Here is a 14882-nt window from a genome sequence, read left to right on the forward strand (position 1 = left end):
GGCGGGCCCGCCCCCCCGCCGCGCGCGCCGCCGCCGCGCTCCCATTGGCCCGCCGGGCTGACGGCGGCCACGCCCACCAGAGGACCCGCCCCGCTGCCGTAAAGCCGAGGGGGGAAAGGGGAGGAGGAGAGAGTTTGCGACAGGGGGTGGCGGCGGCGGCGGTTCTGCCGCTGTGACGGAGCGGAGTTTGGGCCTTGCGGTGCCGCCGGGGGCGGGTGAGTGGCGGCCGTTGCCCGGCAGGGGCGGCGGGGCCAGGGCAGGCCCGTGCGAGCCGCGGCTCGGGGTGACTAAGCGGGGCCGCGGGCGCGCGGGCTGCGGAGGTGAGGGGCAGGGCCTGGAGTGAAAGGGCAGGGCTTGTGTGTTGTGGGCGTGGTTTAGCGCGAAAGGGGCGGGGCCCTGAGAGGGCGAGGGGCGTGAGTGGAGTGAAAGGGGCGGGGCCTTGGGGCGCGAGGCGGGGGCGGGAGGGGGGGGGGGGGGGGGGGGGGGGGGGGGCCCGGGGGGGGGCCCGGGAGGGGCTGTGGCGGCTCCGGGCGGGCAAACGAGGGGTCGCCGGGCAGGTCCGCCAGGCTGAGAGTCTCGGGACTTCCTGGGGCGAGAAGCCGCATTGTTGGAGGGGCAGGAGGGCTCAGACGCCCTCAGGAGGAGCTGTGGAGGCTCTGAAGAAGCGGCACGTCCGTGCTCGCCGGGTGTCCCCGACAGCCAGGGTTCCTCCCAGTGCCCAGCCTGGCATTGCCAGTGTGAGAGATGAGGGGCCATTGAGGTGCAGATTGTTGAGAGATGAGCCTACGAAGTCACTGCAGGTACAAGTAGTTCAAAGTGTGTTTTGTTTCTTAAATGCTTCAACTACTTCATTATAAGGAAGCGCAGAACCTGCAGACTCCCACCCAAAAGTCACGGGCTGTGTTTTCATTTTGCCTTTTCTAATTTTTTTTTAATGAAAAGAGAGTGGGGTTTTTGGATAGTTTGTTTTCTCCCACTTGCTACTCATGCGATTAACATTTAATAGGATATATAACAGGGGAAAAATAATACAGGCACTTGACAATAGATAATTATGCCTCTTCAGTAATATCTCTGAGTAATTGTGTGTCATCATGAGCTGTTTTGTGTTAGGGGAAAAAAAAAAAAAAGGAAAATGTGGTATCAACAGTGTAACTCCAGTTAAATTAGGAAGGAATCACCCTGTGAGGGTGGGGAGGCCCTGGCACAGGTTGCCCAGAGAAGCTGTGGTTGCCCCATCCCTGGAAGTGTCCAAGGCCAGGCTGGAGCAACCTGGGATAGTGGAAGAGGTCCCTGCCCGTGGCAGGGGGTGGAAGGAGATGAGCTTTAAGGTCCCTTCCAGCCCAAACCATTCTGGGATTCTATGAAATCAATTTGCATGACTTTCTTCTAAATTAAATGTCCCGCCTTGTAGAAATACGTGTATTTTATAACTCTGATTTAGGATATTCCGGAGGTGTTTCCAACCACCATCTGAGTTTTCATCTTCAGGTCCTTATTACCTTTCCCACCAAGTTTCTTCTCTCATTCTGTTTGCAGCCCCACTTGACTTTGGCTTTCATTTTAAAGCCTTATTAATCATGAAAATAACATAAAGCAAAATATTTATTTGGGATTTTTTTTTTATCGTCTGTATAGTTCTCCTTTCTGTCTTTTGCCTGATCCATATATAAGGTTTTTGAACTGCTTCCTGTTGTTTATGCAGGAGTCTGGCACTGTGAGGCGTTACCTTAATTGGTTTTTAGATGCTGTCATGAATAACTCAGATAAATAATACAAGTAAGGGTTGGAGTTTGTCATTTCTTGTGTATGAATACGATTCCTTTTCTTTACTCTTCAGCTTTGAGCTTTTCACGGTGCTCTCTTGCCGTGCCTGAAACAAATTTAGTCCTTGTCTGATGTTTTCTCCCTCTTTGAAGTAAATTTCCTCAAAATAAGCCCCCTCATTTTTCATTTCCTTTTGTGACTTATGTTTGTGAGCTGTTGTCGTGTGTGAGTGAGCGAGACGTATCTTAGAGATGTTTTTATAAAGTAATTAATGGTAGAACATAAATGTGTTATGGTAGGATCAGGAAATCACAGTCATTATCATGTGAAGGAAAATGTCCTAGAAAAGGTGTGAATCTCTTCTGCTTTAACCACCTGGCTGGGCTGTGTGAATTTGTGCAGGAGATCTGTCCATTTACCACGCAGGGTGATAATTCAAGTTGATCTTGAACACAGAAGTAAATGTGTTGAGATAATTTCATTTTATTAGGTATTAATTTAGGACGAAATAAAACTCAAATATAGGAACAACAGCCATATAAAATATTCACAGAGTGATTGCTGCAGAAATTTTATGAGGTTTCAAGTCATAAATTTCCACCTCAAGTAGAATTCCAAAGAGATCCTGCAAACGAAGGAGGAATTTAGTGCCTGAAGTATCAGATTTATTCTTAACATCTAAAATGTGGAATATGGGAAGGAATGGGGGAAGGATTCCTGGTCCTATTAGGTGAGGAACATGCTGGAACATTTTGGAGTTTTCAGCTCAGCCATTGCTGGACATGCCTTTAAAAATACCACACCTGAGTGAATCATAGGTCACTCCTGCAGGCAACTTCATGCTCTCAAATTTTAGATTTTCTGAATGAAATGCTTCTGGATGGTGGAAGAAATGAGGAGTCTGGGTACAATACCTTGGTCTAACTCTAATCCTTTGGGAAGCTATTTTGTCAGTGTGTGCTTCAGTTGCACTTAAAAAATCAGGTGGTAAAAATGCAGGTGTAATTCTCAGTGTTTGATATTCTTTTAAGAACTTGTGAAGATTATAAACTAAACCAAAAACGCCTCACATACTGACTTCTGCAGTTTCATTCTTTTCTTATATTCTGCTAAGAAGAAATAGTAATTTAAAATATTTGATCTGATGATAAATAACCTTTAGAATTTCTTACAGGTTGGAAGAATGAGCTGTTTTTTCCCTTTGGTAAAAAAGGAGAAATGCTACATTTAAATAAAAGCCAAATACAGATGGATGGCTGCAGGAGCCTGCCTGGAAGTCTCCCTGGTTGATTATGCCAGGCTAGAGATGGCAATCCAAAAATCATGCAAAAAGAAAATTCCTATAAGCAGCTGAAGTCCCACTCCCAACTTCTCCACAGATGAAGGTAACGAGTTTGTTTGTTGTTTTTAATTAAAAGAGTTCTTGTTAGAGAACATGTTAAAACTGCCCTAAAAAGATAAATAGTACAGATGAGCATTGCTCTTAATATAGGTGAAAAAGAAACTCTGATGTTCTTAAGCATATTTGTTTTCTGGGCAGATGGGATATCTGTCTGGCCCTTTACATTTGTGGGTGCTCACACTTCAAGGAGAGATTTGAATTCTTAATAGCTCTTCTTTCTAAACTCTAATGAATGTTCCAGTGCTGGGATTGAAAGATATGTTCTATTGACGTGGGGATAAAGGCTTTTTTTTTTTTTTTTACCTTTTCTGAATATGGTTAAGTATTTTTATTGGCACTTAGTAAGTTTTACACTTTGATTTGAAAGTATTTTATAATTTGCAACTTCACAGTCACTGGGCCCTTAAGATCAGCCCATCTTGAGCCTGAGTGCAGGGAAAATCAAGACTTGTCCTTTGGTTTTCATTTGTTTGAGAGATGTTGCCATCTCCAGCCTTAATGGGGCACTGAACATTTGCAGTTTAAATTTTATGCCTGTTTTTGGAGGCACAAAAGAATTTAGGTCTTAGCAGTTTTAGCAGTGTAGAGAAAAGATTTGATCCAAGTTCTCGTATCTTTAGCAGTAGTCCCCAGTAACAGTAACCTTTGGTTTTATTTCCAGCAAAGTCATTTTGGTGTCATTAATATAATATTGGAACTGTAAACTTCTTCCCAGCATGGTAATTCTTCATTTTAATATCTCACTGGGACAGTTTTGTGCAGCTGAATTTGCATTTTCCAAGTAAGTTTAATAATGGTAGTATTAACTCTAAAAATATGTGTTGTGCTTCTGTTATTTTCTAGTTGCTTGTTAAGTTCAGTAACGGCAAAATATTTTATTTCTAGGTAACTTCAAACAGAAATGCCCAGTGGTGCTTCAGTTTTTATTGCTGTGAGTGGTGACATAGAGCATTTTCTGGAACATTTTATGCCCTCATGATGAAGATCTCCCTCCTGCAGCAGATGTACAAGGATGTCCTGGCAGGAATTCCCTTAGCCAAGGAAAGCCATCATTATTCCTCTTTGCTTACTCTGAGTGTTGAGCAGCCAGCAGGAGGAGATGAATCCTGTCACCAGAGGCATCTCCCACCCTCTGCTGGTTGTGCTGGGAGCCATCAGGACACTGATATGGTTGTCCCTGCAGCAGATGATTTATCAAACAGCTTTGCCAACATGAGCTCCTCGTTCTGTCCCCGAGAAGTGATGCTGCTGCAGTTAACCCTGATCAAGATGATGGTGGCTAAAGCAGAGTCCCAGCAAATCGAATCCAGCACGAGACTGAAGTACTGTGAGATCTTTGTCCTCCTTCTGAAGGAGGCAAAAGCTGACTCAAAACTGGTAAGCTCTGTAAACTTGTGAAAGACTTTTGTGAGAGAAGGAAAAATAAAAAAGGAAGGTGCCTTAGATGCTTTTCCTTTCCACGTGTCCCCAGGTTTCTCTGCTCGGTCCCCACGATCGGCTCTTATCCCACATGGCTTCCCAAAGTTTGGCAGCCCTGGTGTATTTCCAGCTGAAGGAAGAGGTGAGTATGGCACAACTTCATAACTGAAAAAATGACTGAGCCTGCAGGTTTCTCCATTTGACTCTACAGCAAGTTTTTATAGTGTTTGTATTTTCCTAGAAACTTAAGCTGTATTAGGAGGAGCCTGGAATATGGAAAGCAAGGAGATCAGATGTGTAGCAGAAGTGTGGAATGTCTTATATTTAAAAATCTGGAATTCCATGAAACTCTTTTAGGGTAAAATGTGTGTAGATGACAAGAAATACTCTCTTTAAGGTTGCAATACAGGTATTTCATTATCAATATTTTTACAGTTCCTTGATATGTGTTAGTTGATGCAGTAGATAACAAGTGACAACCTCTTGGAAGTTAATCAAAGGCTTTTCTGTATTTTCTTGTTTCAATGTTCCAATTTCTTAAGGGTTTTTTTGATGTATATTTAGTGAATATATATTGCAGCCTCCATAGTAGCATCTCTGAACATAGATTTATCTCAGAACTATGTTTGTAATATTTCTTGCCAAGTTGTCTGGGTCTGGGAGTTATGAATTCAGATATGATCTGTTTACAGCATTATCTGATTTTGGGTGGGTCACATGGCATGGGGAGGTTTGGTTTTCCCCTTCTGGAACATCCAGATAATTTCTATTGCATTGCATGTGTGAGTTCATGTTTGTAACTAGAGGCCTAAGTACTTTAAAGGCATTGGACAGAGAGATTGTTTCTGCCTGTGTTTTGTCTGTGCCTACATTTGAATCTTTTTACTGTACAATTTGAAATCATTGGTGTTATGATTTAATTTAGTTTGCACAGCAATTGGAAACATATGTGATTTGTTTTTTGAATAATTTTTCTTAGAATGCATTAAATGTCACCTGGCTCAGCTTTACTCTGAACACCCTGTTGGGATTTCCCGGGAATACCCCGGTTGCAGATTGCCTGTGGACTCTGACAGCGATTATCAAGGAGACCCTGAGAGACGCGGATTTACCCAAAGCAGGTACTGGGGCGATTTTGTGACGGTACCGCCAGGGGGAGCGATATCACCTGGAATTCATCGGGAGCGTGGGCTCTGGAACACCCATTCCCTTCCTTTGAAAGGGGGGTATAAAGTGCTATTAAAATGTACGGGTTTAAACATACTTAAAGTTTGAAAGTAGTCCCAACACTTACTTTTACTCCTTATTCACTGGTTTATCTGATCGTGTTACACATCAGCTCAATAATGTGTTTTTTTGTTGCCATAGGGGTTTTGAAGAAGTTGTTGGCTCCTCTTGATGCTGTGCTTGAAGGATTTTATAATGCCATCCTGTTCCATCATTTTGACAGTCACCACTATACTTCACCTTATTCTGAAGCTACAACCAACCTGATCAGTTTTATAGATCTGCTGGAAGCACTTTTGGCCTCCAGAACTGAACTGGAATTACCACTGAGGTGCCAGAGAGTGTTGTTTTTGAAAGTTTCTTATATCCTGAACCTCATTAGCTCATCAATTCCCTATGTAATCAAGAAGAAATTCATTTTGCTCCTTAAAAAATGTGTCCTTCACAAGTCTAGAGAAGATGCTAGAAGGGGATCAGTGTCCTTACAAGCCCTGCCTTTGTGTGAGGATGTGCTTGCACTGAGCAATGCTGTTCTGCAGGTTGTGAGTTTAACTTGGCTTAATCAGATCCCCCTAGATGAAAAGTCCAGCTACTTTGGCAGCAGTGAACCTGCTCCTGGAGATGATCCTCGAGGTGGTTCTGACCAAACTGTTCTCAGAGCCTTAAGTCTGGTTGTGCTTAAAGCACTGGAATTCAAGATTCACAACTCTGCAGCAGAAGCAGAAATCAAAGGTAACAGTCCTTTTTTAGTTTTGTTCGTTAAGCAGAGAGTCTTAAAGCTTTCAGATTTTGTAATCACAGCTCATTAAGGCTGTAAATGATTTCAGCTGAATTAGTGGTGATGGGAGGGAGGAAGGAAAGAGAAGACCCACCCAAGGAACCTGCTGGTGCTGTGTCCTGCCTAACTGGTTGTCTCCTTGCATTTTGTCCAATCCCTGCAATTTAGGGGGGCTGGAAACAGCTGCATTTGGGATTGAAAAGTTTTCCTGTTTAGAACATGTGTTAATACTTGAAATAGCTGAGCCAGATTGGGAACACCAGGCTCTTCTCCAGTTGGAAAAGAAGCGAGTCCATAGCACAGGCATCTGTTCAGGGTGGGGAACTGAAAGGAACTGCAGGTAACACTCTTCCCTCTCTAACATGGAGGTAGAACTTTATTTTATTGTATTTATTCTACATATGTATTTATTTTATTGAAAGTACAAGGCATTACTGTCAGACAAGTAATTTAATGAGGCAAAACCAACAGTGTGATAGAAAGGTAAATAAAAATAATGAAGCTCCGAAGTAAGTTACAGGGAAATTATAGGACTTACCATGTAATTGTAGAATGGCTTAGATTGGAAGGGACCTTAAAGATCAGCCAGTTCCAAGCCCCCTGCCATGGGCAGGGACACCTTCCACCAGACCAGGTTGCTCCAAGCCCCATCCAGACTGGCCTTGGACACTTCCAGGGATGGGGCAGCCACAGCTTCTCTGGGCAACCTGTGCCAGGGCCTCACCACCCTCACAGGGAAGAATTCCTTCCCAATATCCCGTCTAACCCTGCCCTCTGGCAGTGGGAAGCCATTCCCCCTTGTCCTGTCCCTCTAGGCCCTTGTCCAAAGTCCCTCTCCAGTGCTCTTGGAGCCCCTTTAGGCACTGGAAAGGGCTCTGAGGTCTCCCTGGAGCCTTCTCTTCTCCAGGTGAACACCCCCAGCTCTCCCAGCCTGGCTCCAGAGCAGAGGGGCTCCTGACTTTGGAGCCTTCTCCAAGCTGAACACCCCAGCTCTCCATGTGTCCGTGTCACCCCATGTGTCCATGGCAGAGGTGTCCAGCCCTCAGAGCATCTCTGTGGCCTCCTCTAGACTTGCTCCAACAGATCCACATCTTTCTTATGTAAAGTGGTTGTGTCCTTCACCCTGACTGATGGGTCTGTCCCTTCAATTAGTAGGTGTGAGCATACCTTGAGCATTCCTCTCATACCTCCCTGAGTGTGTTTGTCCTGAGCTCAGGGATCAGACTGGGAGAAGGGCAGATGCCAGGAGGCAGCAGCGGGGTGGGATGGCAGGGAATGTGTTCCTGGGGGGAGAGGAGCCTGGGAGCAGCCCTTCTCCTCGCTCTAATGAGGCAGTGGGGTGAGGAGGCTTCTTGCCTGAGAGACCTTCCTGGAATCCCAGCTTCCATCTGGGAGCACATGATGCACTTCTGATGCTGTGCTGGGTGAATGTGGACGTGCAGATTCCATGATCAAAGCAGAGTGCTGTCCTGGATTGCATGGAAAAAATGGAAAGGCAGTTTCAGTTCAGTTCTGAAGCACTGCTTCCAGTCAGATACAAGTGAGAATGGGCACTCCTGTATTTGTTATACATTTTTTTTTGCCACATATTTCTTTCTAAACAAGGCTGCAATTTTACAGTGTTTTAAATGCACTGAGACATTTTAATACAAGTTCTAGATGTTATTTAAACACATAGCTAAAATGTTATTTTACTTTCTATATTTTTACACTGTTTAGGAAGCCTAAAAGTCACTTTTTAATTCATCTGTGCAAAAGAGCCACAGACTTCTGGAAGACAGCTTCTGACAGTTTTTTGCAGATTTTGGAAGATGTTATATTTGTGATGTCAGTAGCATTCTTAAAGTTTTTAAGTATTGTAGAGAATATTTAACTTATGATCCACCTCCTGAAAAATGTATATATTGTCTAAGAACAAGTGAAAAGAACAAATGTAGGTTATATCTATTTTAGATGTCTCTGTGAAAATTCATTCTCAAAGAAAAAAAAGTCTCCTTTCTTTTCCAGATTCGTGACACAAAAATGAGTTCTTTAATTAGATTCAAATACCCCAACTGTCAGGAGGAATTTCAAGTTGAGAGGGAATGGTGCTTCTATTTTAGTGACATTAATTGAAGTGGTTAAAACAAGCACCAAAATTCTTTAATATGGTAACTCCCCTTTCAGGAAGATGGTTGATCCTTTTTTTTTTTTTTCAACATGAATTAAAGTGGCTTAACTTTAATTCATTCCAATTTTGAGAGTCATTTCCTGATAGCTTTGATTTATAGGGAAGAATTTCTGAATAATAGTCTGAATAATAACTATTAATAACAAAGATAATTTGATGTTCCTGTTATTTGCTAGGAGGAACAGCAAGTGTTAAAGTCAAACATTAAGGAAAATCACGTAGTGATGTGGTGAGTAAAACTGATTTCAAGGTTGCAGGAAGTTTTTCTGTTTTCTAAACATTGAATGTGTGCTGTGTTACCTCAAAATCTGATATTTAGTACCAGGATGTAGTACATTATTAGTTTTGAAGATGTAAGTTTTTTGACTCAAGGGAGTCTCTCCAATGATTATGAAGTTATTTTTATGAGTAAGCTACTGCACTAAAATGGCAAGAACTAACCTAGAAAATCTGATGCTGTGTCAAATCAGTTGAGCTAAGGAAAGATAAATGCATTCATGAACTGTTATTCACTGTTAATGTGAAAAATAAAAGGTGTATGGCAATGTTGTTTGACAACAAAAAAACCCTATAGCAAAATTCATGGTTATTTCTTTTATTTTCTTTTTCAGGAGACTTTGAGAGTTCCATGTCCCAGCTGTTGATGTTCTGGAGGAGTCACCTAAAGCCTTTCCCACAGTCTCACCCCATTGTACATCACTGTGAATGGCTCTCCTTGATTTTCATAGAGCAAGATGATGACATGTGGGAAGCTGCTAAAGCTTTATTACTCATTTATTTAAAATTGGATAGGTTAGTGCACGCTTTTTTTTGACAGAACTATAAAGAATTGTAATTTAGTGAGGCTGTTGTGATATAAATAACATTCCCATTGGTTACTTTTATATAAACCAAAGTTATTTTTGATAATTTAAAACCCCCAAACCTCAGGGCAATGTAATAATGTGTGATGTAAGAGCTGATAATTTGTTTAAGTCTTTTTTTGGATTGAAACAGGGGAGTTGTGAAACAATTTCTTACTAAATACCTTATCATATCCTGTAATTCAGGATAATTGACCTCACACCTAAAATAGTGGTTAGACAGATAAAAAGCAACACTGTTTTCTTACAACACAGAGTTAGACAAGAATGGGATCTTAAACTTCAAGAATTCAAGTACTTCTGACAGAGTTTCCAAGGATTGGGCCCATAGGAATTGTAGCTACTTGATAAAAACTTAATTGCTAACAACTGAAATGTGTTCTTCATGGATTTGTTCTGGACATTCAGTGCTTCATTGTTGTTTAAATTACCATACCAGATATTATCCTAATTTATACAAGTCCCTCAAGCTTCAGGTGTGAAGATATGGAAGTAATAAAAACACAAATCCTTCTTAGACACTGAACTAAAGTAGGCCACTCTTCCAATGTGCTTAACATCCTGAAAGTGTTCAGGTTTACAAAATTATTGATATAATATTGTTTTATATTATATTAAAACACAGTTGATGTGTTGTACCTTTGATTATTCCAGGATGTTTCCTAAGGATTAGTGCCCTTTAAGCCCTGCTTTAAGTGCTTTGGCTTCCTGAACTCTCCAATCTCCAAGCCCCACGTGCCTTCATTCTTTCTGATACAAAAACTTCTTTTTTTGGTTTTTACTTTTTGACAAAATTAAAAAGAGCAAGAATACCACCTTCTGGACACAGCTGTTTTTAAAAAGAAACTTGTAAACTTCCATTTCATTGAGTGTATTTCGTGACTTACTTTCCAGGTTAGGACACGATGCTGCTGATAACTTAAGCCAAGAAGAGGAGGACTCCTGGAACATCCATACCCATGCAGGTGGATACAATCCACACTGTATCTTCTTATTTTTTCTGGAGAAGATTGCATTTGATTCCTCAGTGCTTCTAGATTTTTTGATTTCATCAGAAACTTGCTTTCTGGAGTACTTGGTAAGGTATTTAAAGCTCCTTAGGAGAGAGTGGCAGCAGTTCGTAGCTGTCTGTAACCATTTTGATCCCAAGCACGGCGCTTTGCAGTCCGTGTCTCCTGCCAGGCCACCCCACCCAGAAGAGCCAAGCTGCGTGAGTGATGAAGAGCAAAGCTGTGTGAGTGATGAAGAGCAAAGCTGTGTGAGTGATGAAGAGCAAAGCTGTGTGAGTGATGAGAGTTTGCAAAACGCCGATTGTGAACCAGCCCCGCCGACTCCGCTGTCTTTGTCTTCCTCTCCCGATTGCTGCGTGTTTACAGCCGAGCGAGGTGCTAATGAAGCCGGCTCTGACTCGCTGATCAGCACCGATAGCGCGGCTCTGCCGGGCTCCCTTCAAAGCCTCGTTAATTACGACAGCTCGGAAGGCTCCGAGTTGGAATCAGATGGAAAAGAGTGCTTGGTAAACACAAAGCAGGTGCCTGCAAACAATGAGGGTGAGAAGAGGAGAAGGGGAACTGGTTGCAGCTACACGGCTGATAACTGGAAAATCTGCACGGCTGAAGTGTTACCTCTGAAACAGAAACTGGAGGGATCTCATCCCTCATCCTGTTGGACTCGTATGACGTCCTTGGATAACATCATTCCCTTAAGAATAATGCTTTATAAATCAACCAAGTGCTTGGAAGAGCTGCAACAAGCTATTTCTAGGTTGCAGAGAAGAAATCTTTTCCCATATAATCCGACAGCGTTGTTGAAACTACTGAGCCACATTGAGAAGATGAGGAAAAACATGAATCCCCAATAATCCAAAGCATTCTGGTGGGGTTTTTTTAACTAGTACACCAGGGAATATTTCCATGAGACTAATGACTTCTGCAGCTCATGCCTTTTGCACTAGTCAGTGTATTTAACCTCAGGCAGGATAAACATGTTTTTGGTTGACACCTTAAAAATCTACAGTGGAGCCAGTGATATGATCCATGACCTGAGAGCCCTGGGCTTATTCATGGTATGTATGTCAGTGTACAGTATATAAGGATCAACTGTTAGGCATTCAAAATTTGATAATAAATGCCCGATGTGAAAGCACATCAAAAATACATGATACTTAAAATATTGTCAATTATACTTAATGTCGTTCTATTTATGAATTCATGGCCAAATTGGTAGTGGGTTATGGACTAGAGGGTGGAGTTAATGCAACACTTCACAGAATACTCTCAGTTGGAAGGGATCCACAAGGATCATCGAGCCCAACTCTTACATGAATGGCCTGGACAGGGATCAAACCCACAACCTTGGGGTTATTAACACTGTGCTCTAACCAGGTGACTCAGGTTCTTGACTGCTTAGAGGTTGAGCTAAATAAAATGGACAGTTTTGATGTTTATAGTGTGTGTTCAGCATCAGTGCTTGGCTCTAAGTGCACCTTCACATGTGTATATTACTTTAATTAAAAGAAAAGGTAGATGTGAAACTAATGCATAATTTGTCTAATTATGGAACACTTCAGTGGAGGATTATATCTTAATTAAGTTTAGGTAGTGCAGAAGTGAAATTCCAACAGAATTTCCTGCATCCATTGTGCATTTCATGTAAGTACAGAATGTACACTTACTAAATTTGTTAATTCAGAAAGATAATTAAAATTAAGTGACTCCAGTGAGATGGATATTTAAGATACTAAATTATATCTTTTTTTTTTATTAGATGTAATTTGAATAACCTGAAAAGTGAGTGTCTGAGAGTTTGCTTGAGGGGAGCAAGTTCAGAACAGGATGCAGCTCAGTGTGTGCACTTTGCAGGAAGGCACCTCATGTTGGGACATTTAAAGAGCAGCTTGTAGTGATCCTGCAAGGGTTGGGCAGAGGGAAAGTACTGACAACAGAAATGCTGGAAACATCTCAGACCTCCTCAGAACTGTGAGAAGGAGTTTTCCTTCTAGGATCTTCTCATGAAGGTAAGTGCTTGGTTCTCAATCAGAACAGAGCGTGTCCTCTCTTCCATTTAAGTAGCTCTTTAGTGTTAAATTAAAATAAATACTGAGGTAAGACAAAAACAGTGTGTGGAGCAGGTGACTGACTCACAAATCTCTGTGGCCATCTTCTAGTCTTGAGCTCTCAACTGGTGAATCAACACTTTTGGCAGGGGAAGAAAACTGGGTGAAGCTTATGAGATAATTTAGCTGGAAATTGCAGTGCTCTCCAGGATGACAGTGGTAATCACTTGGCAGTTAGATGGGAAGGAGTGATCCTCTTCACTGGCCTGAAGGAGATCTGAATATTCTGAGTGTTCACTGTACTTTGGGTTCTTCCTGAGATAACTGTTGATCAGAGGAGTGGGTGAGAATGTCAAGGAATGGAACCCTTTGCATTCATCCCTGCAGATACTTAGTTAAGAACTGCCCTTGCAGTTGTCCAGGGTACAGACATGCCTGGTTTCTCTCCCCTGTCTGAACTCAGTTGTGCTCTGGATGCTGAGTTGCTCATTTCTATCAGGACTAAAATCCCTCTGGGCATATTCAAAGATGCAACTCCAGACAACTTGGGAACTTCTCAGTTCAAACATGGGAAGTGCCTTTGGCGAGGTGGTTGAGCAAGTGTTTCTCAAGATCACGACTGTAAAAGTAGGTAGGTAGGTATATTTCAGTGAAATCTTTTCCACTCTCCTCACTCCTTTTCTAATCTAGCCTTTGCTGACTAGTTTGTTTAAACTGAGCAATTCCCTTGTTTTCACTGAACACGGGAATCTTCAGCATTTCTTGGTCTAGACTTGGCCGGTTGGAAGCACCTAAATTGCAACAGTGTTTCTCAGACACTGATACGATAAGGTGGGTGGGAAAGGTAAAATGTTTTTAAAGTAAAAAGTTTAGACATCTCAGAACAGTGTGTAAAATTTAGCAAGAAATGCAGGAGCCACAGCTTGATTTTTTTTTTTTTTTTTTTTTTAATACAGCAAATTCAATTGCAATCCAACTGTATGGAATTCTTACAGGCTGTTTGTGTGCCCAGTTGGTTATTAGCAGTGATCATTCCCACATGTTTCCCTTCTCAGAAAGCCATTGTTTTAAATCTCAGGATTTCTCAGTTTTAAAAGTGAGTAAATGTGGTTTGTATCTGGCAACTAGATACCTTAATGTGTTGATATTTTACCATTTTTGAAACTGTAGGACCTGAGGTGGAGTTAAATCAATGTGAGTCAAGGTTTTTTTATTGTACTATATATTTTAATTATTTTATTGTACTATATGTCAAAATGAGTGTGAGCCATGAAGGTGGGTATTAGTTCTGTGTCTGTATTCAGAAAGCCAAGCACAAAGAAAGCACCTGGCAAAAGAAATTGTATTTTAACCCATTGAGTATATAAGGTGGGATGGTTGGGTTTTGGTTGGGGTTTTTTTTTTTTACAACCTAAAATTTCTAGGCAGAGCTGTTATTTCATTGCTAGAACAAATTAATTCAGCTGCAGAACATATTACCAATGTAAATATTAGGAATTAGGTCATTACTAGGATATTTATGTGCCTTACCTTTGGATAATGATATCAACTTTTCTTGTATTATGTCAAGGCAAGACACAGAATAAATCAGGTGGCCTTTGTGGAGACAGTTTTCTGTGTGAGGACTTACCCTGAAATGTCCACAGTCCCCATTTTTGCTGTTGTTTTGAGGATTTTACCTTCAACATCAATAGAATAAATTATGCTTTAATGAGGTAAGCAGTTGGCACTAGAAGTTGCTCACAGGATGTGCTCTTTAAAAAGAATATTTTTTAACTTGAATGTTTCTAGAGCTTGATTGCAGCAGTTACAGCTGAATCCAGGTTGTGGTTCTTCAAACTGGATTTTCTCCAATAATTTTATGACTGCTTTCCATTCTACTTTTAAGACTTGTAGTACAAGTTTTAATCCTGTAATACAAGAATAAAAACCAACCTTGGGAAATTCTATACTTATGATACCCTTGTAAAGCTGGGAATAAGGAGCCTTGGCTGTTCCCTGGTTTATCACTGCAGGATAAGCTTTGTTTGTACTTCTTCCAGAGTCAGTGTGGGATGGTGTCTGAAGTCACAATCAGGGATTTATCAGCGTCTGTAGGAGTGAAAATATTGTGGTCATTACAGTGTTGCTTCTCTGTATTTTCCCTTAGAGTTGTCCAAAGGAGTTTGTAAATTCTTGTTGTATTTTGTACAACTCCTTTA

At 41.6% G+C, this 14882-nt stretch overlaps 2 protein-coding genes across 12 annotated transcripts in view; both read left to right on the forward strand.

The window, feature by feature from the left end:
• The first annotated feature begins 95 nt into the window (after window positions 1-95).
• On the forward strand, window positions 96-11505 carry LINS1 (lines homolog 1). Of its 6 annotated transcripts, none has more exons than XM_027644294.1 (10): window positions 98-215; window positions 1706-1779; window positions 2942-3152; window positions 4055-4546; window positions 4641-4730; window positions 5568-5709; window positions 5957-6547; window positions 9375-9555; window positions 10521-10821; window positions 10870-11505. In XM_027644294.1, exons 4-10 carry the CDS (start codon window positions 4145-4147, stop codon window positions 11485-11487), a joined length of 2325 nt encoding a protein of 774 aa, XP_027500095.1. In that variant the 5' UTR covers window positions 98-215; window positions 1706-1779; window positions 2942-3152; window positions 4055-4144; the 3' UTR covers window positions 11488-11505. The 6 variants fall into 6 exon arrangements, with proteins under 6 accessions (XP_027500094.1, XP_027500100.1, XP_027500095.1 ...); XM_027644297.1 differs by lacking the exon at window positions 98-215 and adding an exon at window positions 529-800; XM_027644293.1 differs by lacking the exon at window positions 1706-1779 and having other exon boundaries at window positions 96-215.
• A 78-nt stretch (window positions 11506-11583) lies between these two features.
• The window catches only part of CERS3 (ceramide synthase 3), a 46507-nt gene continuing 43208 nt past the window's right edge, over window positions 11584-14882 (forward strand). For 2 of the 6 annotated variants that reach the window (XM_027644300.1, XM_027644302.1), the window contains exons 1-2: window positions 12651-13312; window positions 13428-13512. In XM_027644300.1, coding sequence (XP_027500101.1) covers window positions 13156-13312; window positions 13428-13512 — 242 coding nt within the window. In that variant the 5' untranslated portion in view covers window positions 12651-13155. The other 4 variants (XM_027644301.1, XM_027644303.1, XM_027644304.1 and 1 more) reach the window with 4 other exon arrangements.

Source organism: Corapipo altera, unplaced genomic scaffold, assembly GCF_003945725.1.
Source record: "Corapipo altera isolate COAL_440 unplaced genomic scaffold, ASM394572v1 50, whole genome shotgun sequence".
NCBI classification, from domain to species: Eukaryota; Metazoa; Chordata; class Aves; order Passeriformes; family Pipridae; genus Corapipo; species Corapipo altera.

What these genes read in the sequence shown, in the direction of transcription:
- LINS1 (XM_027644293.1), top strand. Translation starts at nt 4,145, where the DNA reads ATGATGAAGATCTCCCTCCTGCAGCAGATGTACAAGGATGTCCTGGCA. An exon ending in CGCGGATTTACCCAAAGCAG is followed by an intron (nt 5,710 to 5,956) that starts GTACTGGGGCGA and finishes TTGTTGCCATAG; the next exon opens with GGGTTTTGAAGAAGTTGTTG. An exon ending in AGCAGAAGCAGAAATCAAAG is followed by an intron (nt 6,548 to 9,374) that starts GTAACAGTCCTT and finishes TTTCTTTTTCAG; the next exon opens with GAGACTTTGAGAGTTCCATG.